General features: G+C 33.1%; 1 protein-coding gene across 1 annotated transcript; it reads right to left on the minus strand.

Moving 5' to 3' along the window:
* Positions 1-182: 182 nt before the first annotated feature.
* Positions 183-16896, minus strand: MS3_00008998 (uncharacterized protein; the record flags this gene model as incomplete). The annotated part of the gene is made up of 10 exons (XM_035729584.2): positions 16829-16896; positions 12248-12453; positions 10660-10890; positions 8823-9208; positions 6345-6438; positions 5472-5607; positions 2517-2644; positions 1216-1424; positions 318-530; positions 183-194 (listed from the first exon to the last, which is right to left on the minus strand). Exons 1-10 carry the CDS (start codon positions 16864-16866, stop codon positions 183-185), a joined length of 1653 nt encoding a protein of 550 aa, XP_035586393.1. The 5' UTR covers positions 16867-16896.

Genomic DNA, 16896 nt, shown 5'->3' on the forward strand with positions numbered 1-16896 from the left:
TGCGCAAAAAAAATCACAGTTTCTTGAAATGTGCCGATGGTATTTTAAAATCCAATTGCCAATTGTAACTTTTAGTTGATAATAGAAACCAAAATAAGAAACCATAACCCTTTTAACCCCGTTGACCTAACATGAAATTCGCATAGTTATCCCATTTTCTCCGAAAATTATTCAACACTGTCCTATGACTTCGTCTGGTAAAAAAAAAGCAAAATAAAACACCCAAGGGAAAGTTTAATCAAAATGTCGAAGCTATTTATGAGAATGATTCAGTAGAACATTTAGTTGTTTTGAAAAAAAGTGGGAAAATAACTTACATCGCTATCTTGTGGTGATGAAGTGTTCAGTGTATTGATTTTATTCGACGTCATTCCCATTGTCGATTGGATTGGTTTAGTTGGGTTTGATTCAGTTAAACTTTTTCGTGAAAGCAAAGAATTGAAAAAACTACTTAGTACGGCTTCTTTGTCTGATGTTGATCCAGGTTTAGGTTGATTAGGCAAATTGGATGAGAGACTTTCAGTTAATAACTAAAAAGGGAATAATTATGAGTTTATGCTTGTTGAAATCTTTGTGTAATACTGAATTCATGACCACCATTTAAAACTTAGAAGCACCAGACTGCCATTTCATTCAAATATCGTACTCCCCGACAGTGAGCGTCGACGATACCGATATTGCGCAACCATCTTCCATTGTCTTCAGTGAGTAACTGCCTCACCACTGACACAGGTCAATTACACTGGTCACGGCTTCTCACTAGAACTCTGAGTATTCCCTCTGGAATCTAGTCATTAGTGAACACATGATAATTGTCAGTACAGTATTGGAGTTTCATCGTTGTGTGTCAGTTGATTGGTCTGGATTTCAAGCGTTCGCTGTCAATACCTAATGTTTTGGGTTTTATTCCTTCTTGTGTGATCGTGGATTCGCACTACTCAGAAGTCCCATGCTGGAACGAAACGGCCATCTAATGCTTCTAGGTTTTGAATGGTGGTCTAACATTGGTAGGCTCATTATTTCAGTGGAAATAAGAATAGAGTGATAATTTATGAAGGTTATAAGAATAAAATAACAATAAGATCTGTTTAATTAGCTTAATAAACACCCTCTTATGGCATTAAATCAATTCTCAGGATTTTTTGTTAAATCATTCTAATAACCGAATATTTTTATACAATAGAATCGAATAGTTAAAATGTTATTGTAACTTACTGGAGTTTCTCTTGTTTGATTACTTATTGTTGAACTAATCGATGTCGTTGTACCACTTAAACTACCTGGTAATGAACTTGTAACTGTCGACATAGGCATATTAGCTAATATTGTTTGCATTCGTTTTAAAAAGTGTTGATCATCTTCAACAGTTTGTAAAATATTCACTTCTTCTGAAGGATTGATATCTATTCCACCTGTTTTTGTAACTGTATCAAAAGAATAAAGATGTCACTTCATTAAAATTTGTTTTATTTAAATAACTTTTTATGTAATAGGACATCTCTAAATTACCTTCTAACTGTTTGGCATACATTTATGAGCTTGAAGATGTCTCCAGTTATTAAGCGTCTATATATATCCTGATGTTATGTAGTTTAAGGTAGTCAGTATGAGTCTCTGGATTGAGATTTAGTATTGATTGGTGCTTATCGGCAAGATATGTCTATAATCTCGAGCGAACTAAAATTCCCATTAGGGTTCGAACATGTGGTACTGACAAGTGATTTCCTGTACGACTGGTATATTTTACATCGAATGATCTTGAAGTAGTGACCAATGTTATGTCTACCTGTCCAAGGGATTTTATATTTTTCGAATGGCTAAATAACTTCGTGATCCAGACTTCTTAATGTCGATCATTAGATGTCCTTCCGATTTGAAACAGAATTACCTAATGACTCTTAATAAACATGAAACATTTTTACAAGTATTGTAATGTCTACGAATTACTTCACAGGATTTTAAGACGAAAAAGACTAAATCGGCTAAATTTGTTGTTTCCTAAGATGTTAGTGTATCCATTTAACATTATACCTTCAAATTTGTGACTAAATAACCCATTTAAACTTCAAAAACGATATAAGTGTCTAGAGGTTTTTCATAGTTCAACAGCTTTCCGACATATTTTTTTACCAGATGGGTTTTGTGGATATTATAGTAATTTCAATGGTTAAGATCACGAGTCAGTTCAATCTAGACCACCATGGAAAACCTGGAATCGCTGGACGGCCGTTTCGTCCTATTGTGGGACTCCTCAGCAGTGCGCATCCACGACCACGCCCCCTGCGAGGCTCGAACCCAGGACCTACTGGTTTCGCGCGCGAGCACTTAACCACTAGACCAATTTCATCTGTGGATCGATTACTAGTTATAGTACTATTGAAAACTAAAGAAAAAAATGTGATCACTTTGAAGTGGTTTAACAATAATGAGGATTGTAGAGGAAATGAATCTGGATAACTTCTGTGCTCAAGTATCAATTACATGATTAATGAATACAGTATGAATAGAAAACATACCACATGATGTTTTTCTTCTTAATTTCGATGGTTTCGTAATAATCTGATTATAATTACAATCAATTAAATTTGATGATAAATTTTTTTTAAATAATTCTAATCGATGTAAACTATCCCAACCAGCAGGTCTTTATTTATCAAAGAAATTGTAAAATAGAATAACAAAACGTAAATGAATCAGTAATGTTTTATAAGAGGGAAAAGTACGGAACTAATAAGACGTATTATATCATTAATAATCAAAATGAATTGTCCTATTGTAAATATTCAGGATTGAATTTTGATCAATCTTTTTTCCGGTAATATGCAAACTCCATATGAACTAATTCATTATAACTATTTTGTAATGCAACATGTCCAATTCATCCTATGTAATGCATACCTATTAAATGTATATACACACATTCATGGTGTTCCCTAAATGCCCTGGTATGGCCGAGAGTGGGGTGGACCCACCCTCGCTCTCGAAATGCTCTCACACGGCCGCGCGTATACAGCCTCTGCCAGGGAAGTTCTGCTCACTGACTTCTCGTGGCGGGAGTGTTGTTTATGAAAATGAGAGGACGAAAAGCGAATGTCCGGCGCTTTAACCGGATCCCAAATCAATGGTGCACATGAGCCTCAGTATCCTGCGGGAACACATGGCGTATGAACTAATTGTTGGTCACCGGCTACCATGGGACTGCATCTCCTCACGATGCTCCACTGCCTTGTGGGTCAGACCTTTAGGTCAAAGGCTCGGGGTGTGGCCCCCTAAGAAAACCTGGCCTCCGAGTTGGGGATGTTAGACGACTCTCTGTGTTCGATCATCGCTGTCTCCGAAGGATTGCTCACATCCAGTGGCAACACCATGTTCGGCATCGTGTGTTTGGGCACAGAGACGATAATGTAATTAGTGTCACCATCTTGAAACACCTACTTCGGTGGCTTGGACAAGTTCTACGAATGTCGTCCCAGAGAATTCCACGTTGTGCATTATTTGCCGACTCTGGGACTGGTTGGAAGAAACGGAGTGTTGATCAATGTATAACATGGTGTCGTGGTATGAAAGAAAGCTGCAAAGGACTGGCTTCTGTTGGTCCTTTACGACTCTCTGGCTGGGGTCCGAGAGATGTTGCGACACAGTGGCTAGAGACGTTATCAGATATGGCTCAGAATAGGAGCCAGTGGTGATCCTGCTGTAACCTTCTTTTACTTTCTTCATAAAAAGTGGTTGTATCTTCCTTAACTGAAAGATCTCTTCTGATTATACGTTTCTGTTTTCCTCCATTATTATTATTACTATTACACTACCTTACACTAATCTGTTCGTTATTGTTCTTTTTTTTTAACGCTCCTTACGTTTTCTTTTTTTACCTTCTTCTCTTCAAATTCTCATTGGTTTGTGTGACGCATATATATTTGGTACCCTCTTGTACCAATATTTATGTGTTCAAATAAATAAATAACTTTGATGGTGTATACATTGGGACTTGAATCTAGTACATTTCGCTTAAAACCTTTTCTAATAATGATATAACCATCATACCACTTCAATATACTAATAACTATCTGATCTCAGTTGATAATGAGTTGAGTGTTTTAAACGAAATCTACTGGCTTTTAGTTTAAATATGAACATTAAGACTAGGATCCAGATAAATCAGTAGAAGTGAATGAATGACTTCGATTTAAAGTTTGTGCTGATGATGTCGTTCAGAAGGACGATGAAAGCTCCACGACCAAACCATCCAGCTCAGAGAACAAAACTCCACCAAAATATTTGATGTGAATAATTTGCTCAATAATATATAATAACAAAAACTGGTATCGATTTTAACATTACATAACAGTAAGTGGTTCCGATTAACTCTCTAGATGCTTGTATAACTTTACTTATTTCTTTAAAAATAAGTTTCCATTAGTCCAAGAATTATTTTCAGAAGCATGTTTGTATAAAATAACCATATAACAATTACTTTATCTGCTATTCACATACTTAATTCAAATCAACTTAATTGACCAAACAAATACACAGAGACTTGAACCCATTATCATTCATTTCAAAATCTAATACGTTATCTACTAAGATTATGAGTTCCGTTAACTACCAACTTGTTTATCAAGTACTTCAACAAATGCTTGTATCGAAACTTAAGTTCAGTAACTTCAGTACTGAAATGCAGGTAAATACAGCTAACCAGTCTGGAATAAAGTGAAACATGATTCCTGTATTCTGTTACAAGCTATATACTAAATGCTTTATTGACACAAACCACTCATGGTGTGTAGTAACAGGGACTGATCAGTTGTAAACCTTTTCATCCACAACGCAAAACTACAGAATCTTATTGAATGATACACACCTATATCTATGAATTCACATTAGACATCGAAAAAATGTCTTACTGAGAAAGGTATGTGTTAAGAATGAGAGGGATATAAATAATTGTTTGCCTTTAGGTAATACTGTGGTGTATGCTAGTTATGTTGACAATTATAAGTAGTGTGTGACACAAATAAGAAGTTAAAAACCTGGCAACTGTAGATTGAGAAGATCGAATTGAAGAAAACATGAATGTAAACAGATAGTAGTTGTAATAGAATCGGAAGAATCGTGAAGAATATAGTTCCCAGTGGAAATGTCAGTTCCCCATAATTCAGTGGATGAAATAAACATTAAAAACTGTTTGACAGTGTTAAATAATTATTTCCCTTAGCTCTTTTCTTCTATTCAAATAAAGTATATATGTATATATTACTTATCAGAATACTGATTATTTTCAGGGCGATTTTAGTCTTCCTAAAAAGTCGATCATAAATAATATCCAGTTAGTAATGATCTTAATGAATATGACTTATAAGTAGACATTGAAACATTGTAGAGACTGATTAGGAACTTCAACAGCCCATATGAACTACTACCCAACTAAACTGCATTGTAAAGGAAATATCAACAACATAATTAGAACTTACATAAAAATAGCTTTTGGATCAACGAGCATAGCTGAACTTTTCAATGGTAGATCAAATAGACGATGTTTAATATAATTAACCAAAGTATTTGTATTGATATCCTCTTTGATTGACAAATAGATTAAAGCAGCTCCATCTTGTCGAATGTTTTGATTTGTTTACGTGCATAAATATTTAAGGTAATACAGCAGAGCATTGATGCTAATAAATACTGAGAACCAAGAAGTAATGATCAGTTGTTTTATCCTAATATTAAATTCTCTCTACAATCTACAATCATGAACCTACTGTAGGGAGGTTAGAAGGTCTTTTGGTTACACATGACCCACAAGACCTAAATTCCATTCTTTACCTGAATCATAGCTATTTATTGATTATCAATCTCATGACAAAATAGGACATTTGTTCAGTGCTCATTGTGTTTTTATTATTGTCCCGGACAAGTATGTCAGTGAGTTGAACTAACTTCAGACAAACTCTTCATGTTAATATCCATATAATATAAATCAACTGAAGTTTTGATTGAGAAACGTTAAATTTGAACTGTACTTATAAATAATATTATATATGCTATGAAATATGAAAGCCCTAGACACAATGTCGCGTAATATCATGGGATGAGTATCGAATAGATCAGTATAGACCTAACCAACATAATGACAAGGTCGTTATTCCAATGAAGAACTACATTCCCTTCAATATTGATGGAATACTTTGCGGATGAATGATACTTACGAGACAACTTGTTTCTAAGGCGTTTTTCTCAGTCGACTATTTCAAATCAACACACGAAAATCAATGTTTTTCATTAATTTCATCAGTCGTATTTTATTTATTTTTATCAATATTATTTTAACATTTTGAAAAGGATACATTCAAGGCATAATTTACGTAGATGATATAGAATATAATCGAATTTTTCATCTGTGAAACCGAATTCCTTTTCAAGAATATCAGTCATATCTGTCTACAAATGTTCACAAAAAAGATAAAGAAAAGTCGAAAAAAAAGGAACAAATTAGTCATTCCAAAATCTTTTTGAATGAAATTCTTTCTGATAATTTTGATTATTCTAATAGTTGAATTCATGAGCATTCACGCACGAGATCGATAGGTCCTGAGTTCAAGTGCTTTTCGTACGGAATCGTGGGTGTGAACTGCTGAAGAGTCCCACACCAGGATGAAACGGCTGTCCGTTTCTTCGTTACACTAATGAAATTTATTAAAATGATCGTTTCTAAGAAATTTATGTTTTCTTAGGATTTTGAGTGAATATTTTTGATCACTTGCAATCTTGTATGTAACCAAACTGGAAAACACAAACCTTTACAAGTCAATAGATTTTCTGTTGAATAAACTAGTGATTATCTAGATTCACCATTTCAGTGGATAACGCATTGATGTTTGAAGTGATTATATGATTCATTTGGTTCTCAGTATGAACGTCAATACCGAGATGATTGTTCATCCTGCTAACGAGTCCTAAATAGAACAGAATCCATAACATACATTCCATTACATATCATTGCTCAACGTTAAAAACATTATTTGATTGAGATCATGAACTGATTGATGTTAGACCACCATTGGAAATCTGGATACACTGGACGGCCGTTTCGTCCTGGTACAGGTCGCCTCAACAGCGCGCATCCACGACCTCTTTCAAAGGGTTCGAACCCGAGGCCCTCAGTCTTGCGCGCGAATGCTTAACCTCCAGACCACTGAGTCAGCATCCGAAAGTGTTAATGTCTAACTTCCACCAATCCACAAAATTGTGCGACCATCTACCAGACACGGATTAACTCGATTGATCATGGCTTCGCACAAGAACTCCGAGAATTTTCTCACAAACATAGTCACTAGTGAGCACATGTGACTAAATGGCAATTCAGAATATTTAATTACAGTGCTCTAGCAAATAATATGGGCTATAGAAATTGTAAAAGCAAATCATATTGAATAATCCCATACATTCTTTCAACTACTCTAATATACTGAACTACACTAACTAACGCATAATATTGTGTTAATATTTCATTTTAATTGAATTAATTGACATGTGTTTATTCTTGTGACGATAAATAGGACAAAATTTCAATTCACCACTTCGTGTTTTATTGTACAAGAAAGAAAAACCGCCCAAAAAAAAATTAATCGAACTACTTAAACAAAATATCTCATTACAAAAGAAAAAGTCACTTTAGTGAATTAATCAATAAATGAACATAATCAGTACTTGCCTGTATAGATATATACACGTATATCTATGCATAGTAACATACACTAGGAAACTTTAAATTTCAAGTCACAATCATAGTTTAAGTCGGAGGTGATGTTGAAGGGCACAAATGTATATGAATAACTGTTCAGTTACATCAACCATAAATAGTTTTTTTTGTTTATTCAAAGATTATTATAAAAATCGATAGTCTGTACTCCTTGTTTTGAATTATCATATATAAACTTCCATTTATCATCTTAAAGAGAACAAGAACAAAATGTTTAACAGAATAACATAAATTCATTTTATTTCGTTTGATCATGTAGCCTAGTATATGAGTTTGTGGGGAATAGTGTTCCACCTATAACAATTTTGCTGAATGCATATAAATTTGTAAGACTCCCGCCGAATACGTTCATTTCTATTGGTCCATTTTGTCCAGTTATATAATCATACCTAGTGTTGTCCATTCCGAGTTTGACGTATAAGACTCCCATAAGGATGGTTAGTTCCTGTCCTGGGCTTTTCTCTACAGTCAACTGCGGCGTCCCATAGAATTGATCTTTATCGTCGTCATTGCCATCATTGTTGGGTGCATAGCATTGGATAATATTCACTGCGATCACCTTCTTTGTTTTGAAGGATGGTTTCATGATTGTGGATCCATGAGATTCCCACCCTGGGTATGCGGAGCGCTTTCTTCTTCGTAAACACAGTACACCAGCATCCCTTGCGAATCTCAATGTGTTTTTCTGATTCCGAGCACCGCCAATTAGTATCTTCTCATATCTGTAGCTAATTGATTGGTCCTTCTTGTATCCCACATTGTGCGGACACTTCATGTACATTAGCCTTGTGACCACGGAAGAATCTCTTCTCTCACATTGAGGCGTTATAATTCTCCTGAATAAAGATGTTTTAAATCCCATGTCAGGGTTTAAACAGTTTATTCTCGATACCTAGGTTATTTTCTACGAGATGGGGTTGCTAACTACATGTCATAAACTAATAATAACTATGAAAATTAAGAGATAGATAGATAGACAGATATAGATATAGAAACGGATATGGATGTGGATATAGATATGGATATGGATAGGAAAAATACTTTACAGACTGAAACTGCTCACTTTGGTAACAACAATCATAATCGGGATAGGAAGTAATTTATTCATTACACCTTCAGTAATAAATTTTTTCAGCCATTTATTCGATTGTTGTTGTTGTTGTCGTTGTTGCTGTTCAACTGAATTTTCATTTGACTGATCATCTTGATCATTCTGTTGTTGTTCATCATTTTGCACTGATTGATTCGGTTTTAGAGAGTATGATATTACAGTAGAAGTATCTATCGGTTTCGGATGTAATGGACTATATGACCATTTAGTATTTTCAAATTGATCTTTAACAATATTTTGTGATTGAAGACTTAATTGATGTCGTAAATTCATAGAAGATTTTGTTCCGTCATCTTTAACTATTGATGAATCAGTGAACATTTTAAAATTGTAGACAACTGGACAAAAATGTAAAGGAATTAAAAATAATTCGAATGTTTTTTGCAGAATAAAAATACCGAAAGATACTTTTACTGATCAATAAGGTGAATAGTGTAATAAATATCTGTTAACGGGTTATATATATTGGGTTAAAACATGTTCTGTGAACGATTGTGTTGGGATACGCTGACTGGTTATATCGTATCCCAATCAGCGCTAATGGATACATAAAGATCAGTCCAGAATCTTCTCATGTAAAAAACTATGAATATACTAAGGTTTCTTTTATTGTGATTCCTAATTAGCTTCCTGTTTAACTGTGTTCTGATTCGGTGACTTGTCGAGTGAAGTAGTGTCTAAGATTACTAAGCAATAGAAGTAGCTTGGTCATAATAAAGCAAAATTATAACAACACCATATAGTAATAATAAATATAATTATTTTATATTCCAATGAATAGAAAAAATTTTACTAATGATGTTTTGTGACTTCATTTAATTTAATTCCCTTATTTATTTACTCTGAAGAAGTGTCTTACATCAAGTCACGAAACATCAGAATTACAATTTTTGTACTCATTGGAATACAACAACTTGACTTAAGTTTCTACTCAATGCCTAATTTATTTGAAACTATCATGATCACATTACAATATGACAATGTATATCCCTGAAAACGAAATTGACCATTTTTTTCACTTTTTCTAGTATTTATGCCAATTCATCTCATTCATTCAAGCTAACTCACTTGATCTAGTAATAACTTAATTTTTGGTAATTTTATTAAACAAAGTTAAATGTATAGAGAAGAGTTTCATGGAAAAATATTGTCAGACACTATGATTTGATTAATAAAACATTGTAGTTGGTCAATATACCAATCAATGATCTATTTTTCCTTCTCCGGAAAAGCATTAATTCTCATAGAAAACATTGTAGATAGATATTTATTGAAGGCTAAAAACAATTTTTTTCATTAAAACAATCATGTAGAGGACTTCTTGATAAGTAAACTCAAACAGTGAAAGTTTAAATATAAACATCACTTAATACAACTATAAGTAATAAGTTAATAATTGAATACATAATCAAAGTAATGGATGTAATTCATTTGTCATGGTCACACTATTTTTGTTTTATCAAAATGGGTTTTGTGAAGATTTTAGAAATTTCACTGGTTGAGTCAATTGAAGCTAGACCATCATGGAAAACCTGAAAGCACTAGACGGCCGTTTCGTCCTAGTATGGAACTGCTCAGCAATGCGCATCCACGATCCCGTCCCTCGCGATATAACCTTTTGTTCAATTTAATCGTTATTCATTTATTAGGTGTTATTTAAACACTTTCAATCACTGTTCACTTTTTTTATTTGAATATTTTCATGGGAATTAAATTTGGCGGGGAAAAAATATGATTAAAATTTGTTATCTATTAAAACAATTTCATTATGTTTCTTTTTTTCACTTACTACTTGATTTTAAATTTTCAATTTCTTCTGAATCAATTTTTAAATAATGAATATGTTGTTCAATAATTTGTAACCATAATTCTAAATCATTAATTAATGACCATGGTTCAGTGTAATCAATACAAATTATTCCCATTGTATGCCATATAGTTGATTTATTTAAAGCAAATTTTAATAAATTACTTTGTTGTGGATCACCATCTAAACTCCATATACCCATATGTAAAGAGTCTAAAATAATTGAATAATTTTATATTTTTATATTCTTCTATTATTAATATTTAAGATTATTGATAGTAATGTGAATCAGTGAAAATGGATACTCATCTAAGGCGGCCTTCTTGAGCATCTGGTCTATCTGTTCTTGCCATCTAAATATTTCAACAAGTTATCTATTTTTGTTTGTTTTAATATATCATTATGTCTATTAATCGCATAAGCTATTCTGCTGCGTTTCTAAAAAGTGTACAACCTTTCATTGTCAAAGTTACAAAAAGCTCAATAAGAGAGAATGTAGCTGTTGGTAATATACAACGAAAAAAATGTACATTATTCAGATGTTCATTTACTGGACTGTTAACATCTAACTGGCGATCACTCAATATTTATCGCCAGGACCGACCAAGAAGTAAGAAACGGAAACTTGTTGAAATACTTTGTGTGCTGAGAATTCTATATTGTACCAAAAATATAATATTGAATAAAGCTAATAATAATAATAAGTATTATTGCATTTATTAAGACGGTTATATCTTGAATAATGGATAGTAAAGAAATCTAATAAACACTTCTGATGTTTTATGAAACTTTTAAGTGAGATTAATTTAAATTCTGTTTTGTAACTTCTTCATTTAGACTTGAAGTTAATGAATAATCCATTAGATTGATGTGTATTTGATGGGTGTGTATGCCTACGTTGTCAATATTCAGGATTGTAGTTGGTTAGTGTTTGTTTGTAATATGAATTCCTCAGAGTGAACTGCTTTGTATTACTTAAATTTACTATTTCTTCATATCCTAAACATATTCTAGTAACGATATTTAGGAGATTGTTAAATATTCTTCCTCAATAACAGCGAGAACGTGATCTAGGAGCAAAGCGGATATCAGGAACTTTACAGTGCAGATTCATCCAATCGACAAGTCTCAAATAAAAGAATGAGTTCTAGTTCTCATTCATAGTGATTTTTCAAAACATAGTTTGAAATCAGGTTGGATTTCATTAAAAACGACTAATGTACGTATTACTTTAAAATAATTTTATATCACTAAACTGACATACAAATATATCAGTTGTTTTTACAGAGATAAATATCGAGTCACTGGTAGGCATCTTGATTAACTTGGAGATCAGTGGTAACGAATATCTTACAGCTTTCACTAAAGAGAATGAAATAATCTAACAGATGGATTCCGCTAGTGAAAATCTCTTAAGAATACAACTCAGTAAGACGATATACTAATTGTTTTTTGATGCCTTAACTTCTCCAGACATTAATCATCTATTTTAGAGAACTGAGATTTGTAGAAGGAATAGATAACGCCATCACTGATGAAGAAAGACTCCTTACCCTTAAAAACTACTAACCTTCACTTCCATCTTCATGAAGATTTAGAAATTGATAATCTAAGCCAATCCCACATTGAATATCTGTATTCGAATTTATACATTCGATGATTCGTGTTTTGTCGGTCGATTCATTGCCGAAAATGATTAATTGGGGTTTATCAGGTGATTCAAGTGTTCCATAAGCGTTTCTTCTATTCGACTGAACTTCATCAAGTAAAGATACCCTAAAGGGTATGGTAAAAAGATAAATATTCATACATATTTATACGTATTACATTGTTTGAATTCAGACTATGAAATGAAAATTTAGTACCACTGTTAGTGCTTTTCGTTCAAAATTCTTTTTTGAACTTTTTAAGTTATTAGAAAGCAGAAAGTTGTAAAGGTCATTGGATTTCAAGACTGACATAACAGGATTAGTCTCTTAAGGGAACTTTATAAAGTCAGAGAGGAGTGGATGACTGTTTGATTCTTGTATCGCGGTCGTCAGCAGTGTGCAGGATCTTCAAGTCTTGGAGTGTTCGTTTAACTTTTAAACTGTTTATCTGGTATTCGCTGGCTTATATCATTAACTCCAGTTAATTTGTGTGATGAAACCAACCTCACCCCTTGCTAATACTGACCATTCGCTCACATCCGAAATTGTCAAACTGCAATGGTCACCGTTGTTTACTTTGACTGCAAAAAGTACCGATAGGAGTCAATTATCGGTATATACCGAGAAATCATATACTAAGAGAAAAGTGCTACGTAAGTATTCCTGAATTTCTTATGGCTACTAAGTAAGTTGGTTCTCAAAGTAAAACTACAAATTATCAGTCAGCAAGATGTTCCATTTCATCAACTTCATACTTCGCTTCATCGCTTAAGATGATAATCTTGATAAGCAGTAAGTTTCTTAATAAAAATAACAGTTACCGCTGAAAATAACTCGGTTTAAACAAAAAATGATTAGTAAGTGAATTTCTTTCCGGACTCCGTTTCGAGCCCACCCTCGGACTCAAATGAGATCAAGTTCGTAACTGTCGACTATTGCCATGAGAAGGATACTGTTCAGTTATTGGTTTAGAACTCAGTGGACCAAATTTAAGGGAAGCACCGACCTCATAAAATATTATCGATGAAGAATTGTATCAGTTTCTTCTTGGTTGGATTTATTCGGTCAACAAGTCTAGTGTCTCTGTAAATTACCGTTTTAACTATTCAATTTACGCTTATAATGTTGTTATGTTTATCGATCGGTCGGCTTATAGTTTGTGAATGAAAATCAGGTCATACTCTACCTATATAAAAGGAGGAACCATGTATAGTTATGAATTAATCGATAGCCAGAAATTTTTCATTTCTGTACTTTTAAACTTCTCACTATTAATCTGCTGAAATCTTTGCAAAATAGAGTTATCTAGAAGACTGATGGCGTCATATTTTGTTGAATGCATAGGTTAAAACTATGAGAAGGAGCACAATTTTCGATCTTAAACGGAAGAGTTTAATTTTTAAGGTTTTTGACAGATCTCGTTCGACTTGAACAGAAGTGAAAAATCTCAGCACAAGAAAAAAATCAAAGACAAGAGGTTTATTATACACCAGGGGTAAATCAGAAATCTGTCAGAATTCAATTAATTTTTTGGGTTTGTCTACGCTGAATGTCATTCAATTTCAAAATAAATCACACCATATATCACTTGACACCAATTTTTCAATAAATCACCATATGACCATAATTTGTGTGTAAAATCACAGCAGACTCCCACAGCTAACACATAGAATTGATTAATTAAGTTACACTTTTCCTCTGTGCTAGCAGAAACCCTTTTTGTTTCCGATCGGTTATCCTAACATCGAAATATCTCTTCTGGGACTGAACTGATAATTCCAATAAGCTTGTATACAATGATCAAATACATGGTGGGGTACATAACTCAAAATCATCGTCATTTATTGTGGTCATAGATAGCTGAAGACGATCGACAATAAGCCGTAAACTAGAGACCTGAGAATTATCCACAAATGTTAACCAGAGCAGAAGCTTTAATACAATGTTTAGACTAAGATAGATTGTGACCGACTTGTTAGTTATATATTGGCATTATAAATATAAGCGACTGTTTCTCAAGATTATAATTTGTGATAACTTAGAACTGGATAAATAAACAATACCAGGAGTTTCCTAATAGACTGTTAACGAAAATCAAACATCAAGTTGCAATTTTTCACAACAAACTCAATTTCGCTGATAAATTTGCTGTATATTTATTTGTATACACCAAATATCCTGCTTTTTAGAGAACATGTGAAAGCTATGAAGAATAGTCATGCACTCAATACTTTCGTGTTAGCAAGTATTTTTAACTTCTGTAGAAATAGCATGATAAGCCACAATATCACAAACTTTAGACAAGCAAAATGTGTGGTGAATCTTTCGAGGTCATAATTAATATTGTTGTGGATAGACATTTAAAATCATGCAAACGCCTGGCAGGTGTTATTTTATCAGATACTAGCCATCTCCTTCACTCTTATCTTTCTCCTTGTATATCTTCTGGTAGAACGAGACGTAATTACATTAAAATTCATGCACGCAAGGAAAAGTATAAAAGTTCTATAATACCTTACCTAGCAAATATAGTCTGTGACGAACAGGTTGTTAGAGTTAACTTAGTCAATAGCCTGCATTCTTAACATGTCTTTAATTTTAAAAGTTTGTACAGTTTTTCGGTTTTTTTTTTCTAAACCTTTTTTTACTTGTTTGTGTATTTGTTACTGTCTTTTTTTGTTGTTCAGTAAGTAACTTGTTGAATTACCCTGTGCTGAGAATTCTATATTGTACCAAAATATAATGTTGAATAAAGCCATTAATAATAATAATAATAATAATAATAATAATAATCTGTCAAAATTTACCCACGATATTTCTCAATAAACATGCAGAAACCGGAGGAAGGCGATATATTATTCTTATCTTAATACCTTTTACTTTAATAATATGGTTGCTTAAGTGAAAAGAATATTATCAGTTTATGTATGGGAAGTATATACCTTATCGGTTTTACTAACAAACCGTAGCTTAACATGTGTAGCACAAACATCATTGGATACTAATCTGATGAATTAGTAATAATGGCTACTAGATGATAGTTATCTATCTTTCGTCATGAACGTCTATACTTTACACCTATTGAAACTGTGTTGTTCGGTTATTCACGTTATGTTATGGATGCAAATATTAAAGGTAAATAGCCACAATATAGTTGCAAACAAGATCACTTTCTATTCATACAACTTGGCTCCAACACCAAACAAAACGTGTTTTATTTGTCTACGAGAACTAAATAATGTATTGATGGAATCATCTACTGCATGAGCTTCCGTGTTATCTGACTCTATTGTAGCCTTTTGAATTTATTCATCTTCTGCAGCTGCTTTTGGGATACATATGGCTTACGTTTTGGTCCAAAAGCCATTAGCTTGTCAAAGTGTTTAATACGTGTCTAAGTAGTCCCTCATATTATTGGTTGATAAAACCACAACACTTTTTGTAAGTCAAATATAAAGTAGAGATATATCCATTTTGTTGACAACTTATTCACTACCCAGTTTAAAGTAAATAAGAAATATGACTTGACTAGCTTCGGGTGTTGTCTTAGCTCTAACATTTCAATGTACTTTTCCACTACAATTTCAAAGTGTCTAAAACTTTCGACAAGTGAACATGGATTTTATAGATAAAAACGGGTAAAATCATGATGTAAGTTTACAAATATTCGTAAACAATTTGATTTCAAGTACAACTGCATCTTATTTACCGGGAAACGTTCGTTCCAACTAGTTATTAATTAAAACTTATTATTCACTTCACAGTCCAGTAATTCATTAAAAATAACCCCCAGAACAATCTACTGAAATGTCTTTGTCAATATCTATTTCAGTGCATTTGAATTTAAAAACAGTTTTAGAGCCCTTCTTGCATTTGTGCTTAATGTCCAGCACTATGGATGCGTCAATCAGAGAAACGTTTCCCATTGTAATAACAATATTGACGGAGGTAATCTAAAACAAATCTAAGTTAAGCCACAGTAACTCGAGTACAATGTAAAAACATATGGCTGCTGTTGACTATTCAAAAGTCCAACAATCTCACTGAACATAATTTCACGTTCACCTTTCAAGCGAGCCATTCCCATCTTATTTTCAAACATTCTTGTAGTAGCCATCCACAAATGTTTGAATTTATATTAGAATTTATCAAAACGTAGATCTCCAATATAATGAGAGACGCGGCGAGACAATAATTTAGAGACGAACCTATCAAATTTACGATAACAGCTAGATCTTAGATTTCGGCGTAAAATTGATTCACTCATTTAGCTAAATGGAGTTTTGGCATTATAGCTGATGACATTTCGTGATGTAAACCCTAAACCTTGCTCCTAATTTTGGCCATCAACTGCAAATCATAATGCCTATTCTTCAAACTGCTTCATAACCCTGAATTAGCCTTAGTAAGTAGGTTAGTCTAGCGTCGCTCAAAGGTCGTCCATAAATTATAGTCTCACTGGTTTTGTGGATCAGTAAACTAATAAAATATGTTAGGCTTACCATAAATTTTGTTTGCTGTCTTCTACTGTATCACGCATTCTACAAACCGATTTGAAATACTATTTAGT

This window comes from Schistosoma haematobium, chromosome 5, assembly GCF_000699445.3.
Source record: "Schistosoma haematobium chromosome 5, whole genome shotgun sequence".
Classification (NCBI taxonomy): Eukaryota; Metazoa; Platyhelminthes; class Trematoda; order Strigeidida; family Schistosomatidae; genus Schistosoma; species Schistosoma haematobium.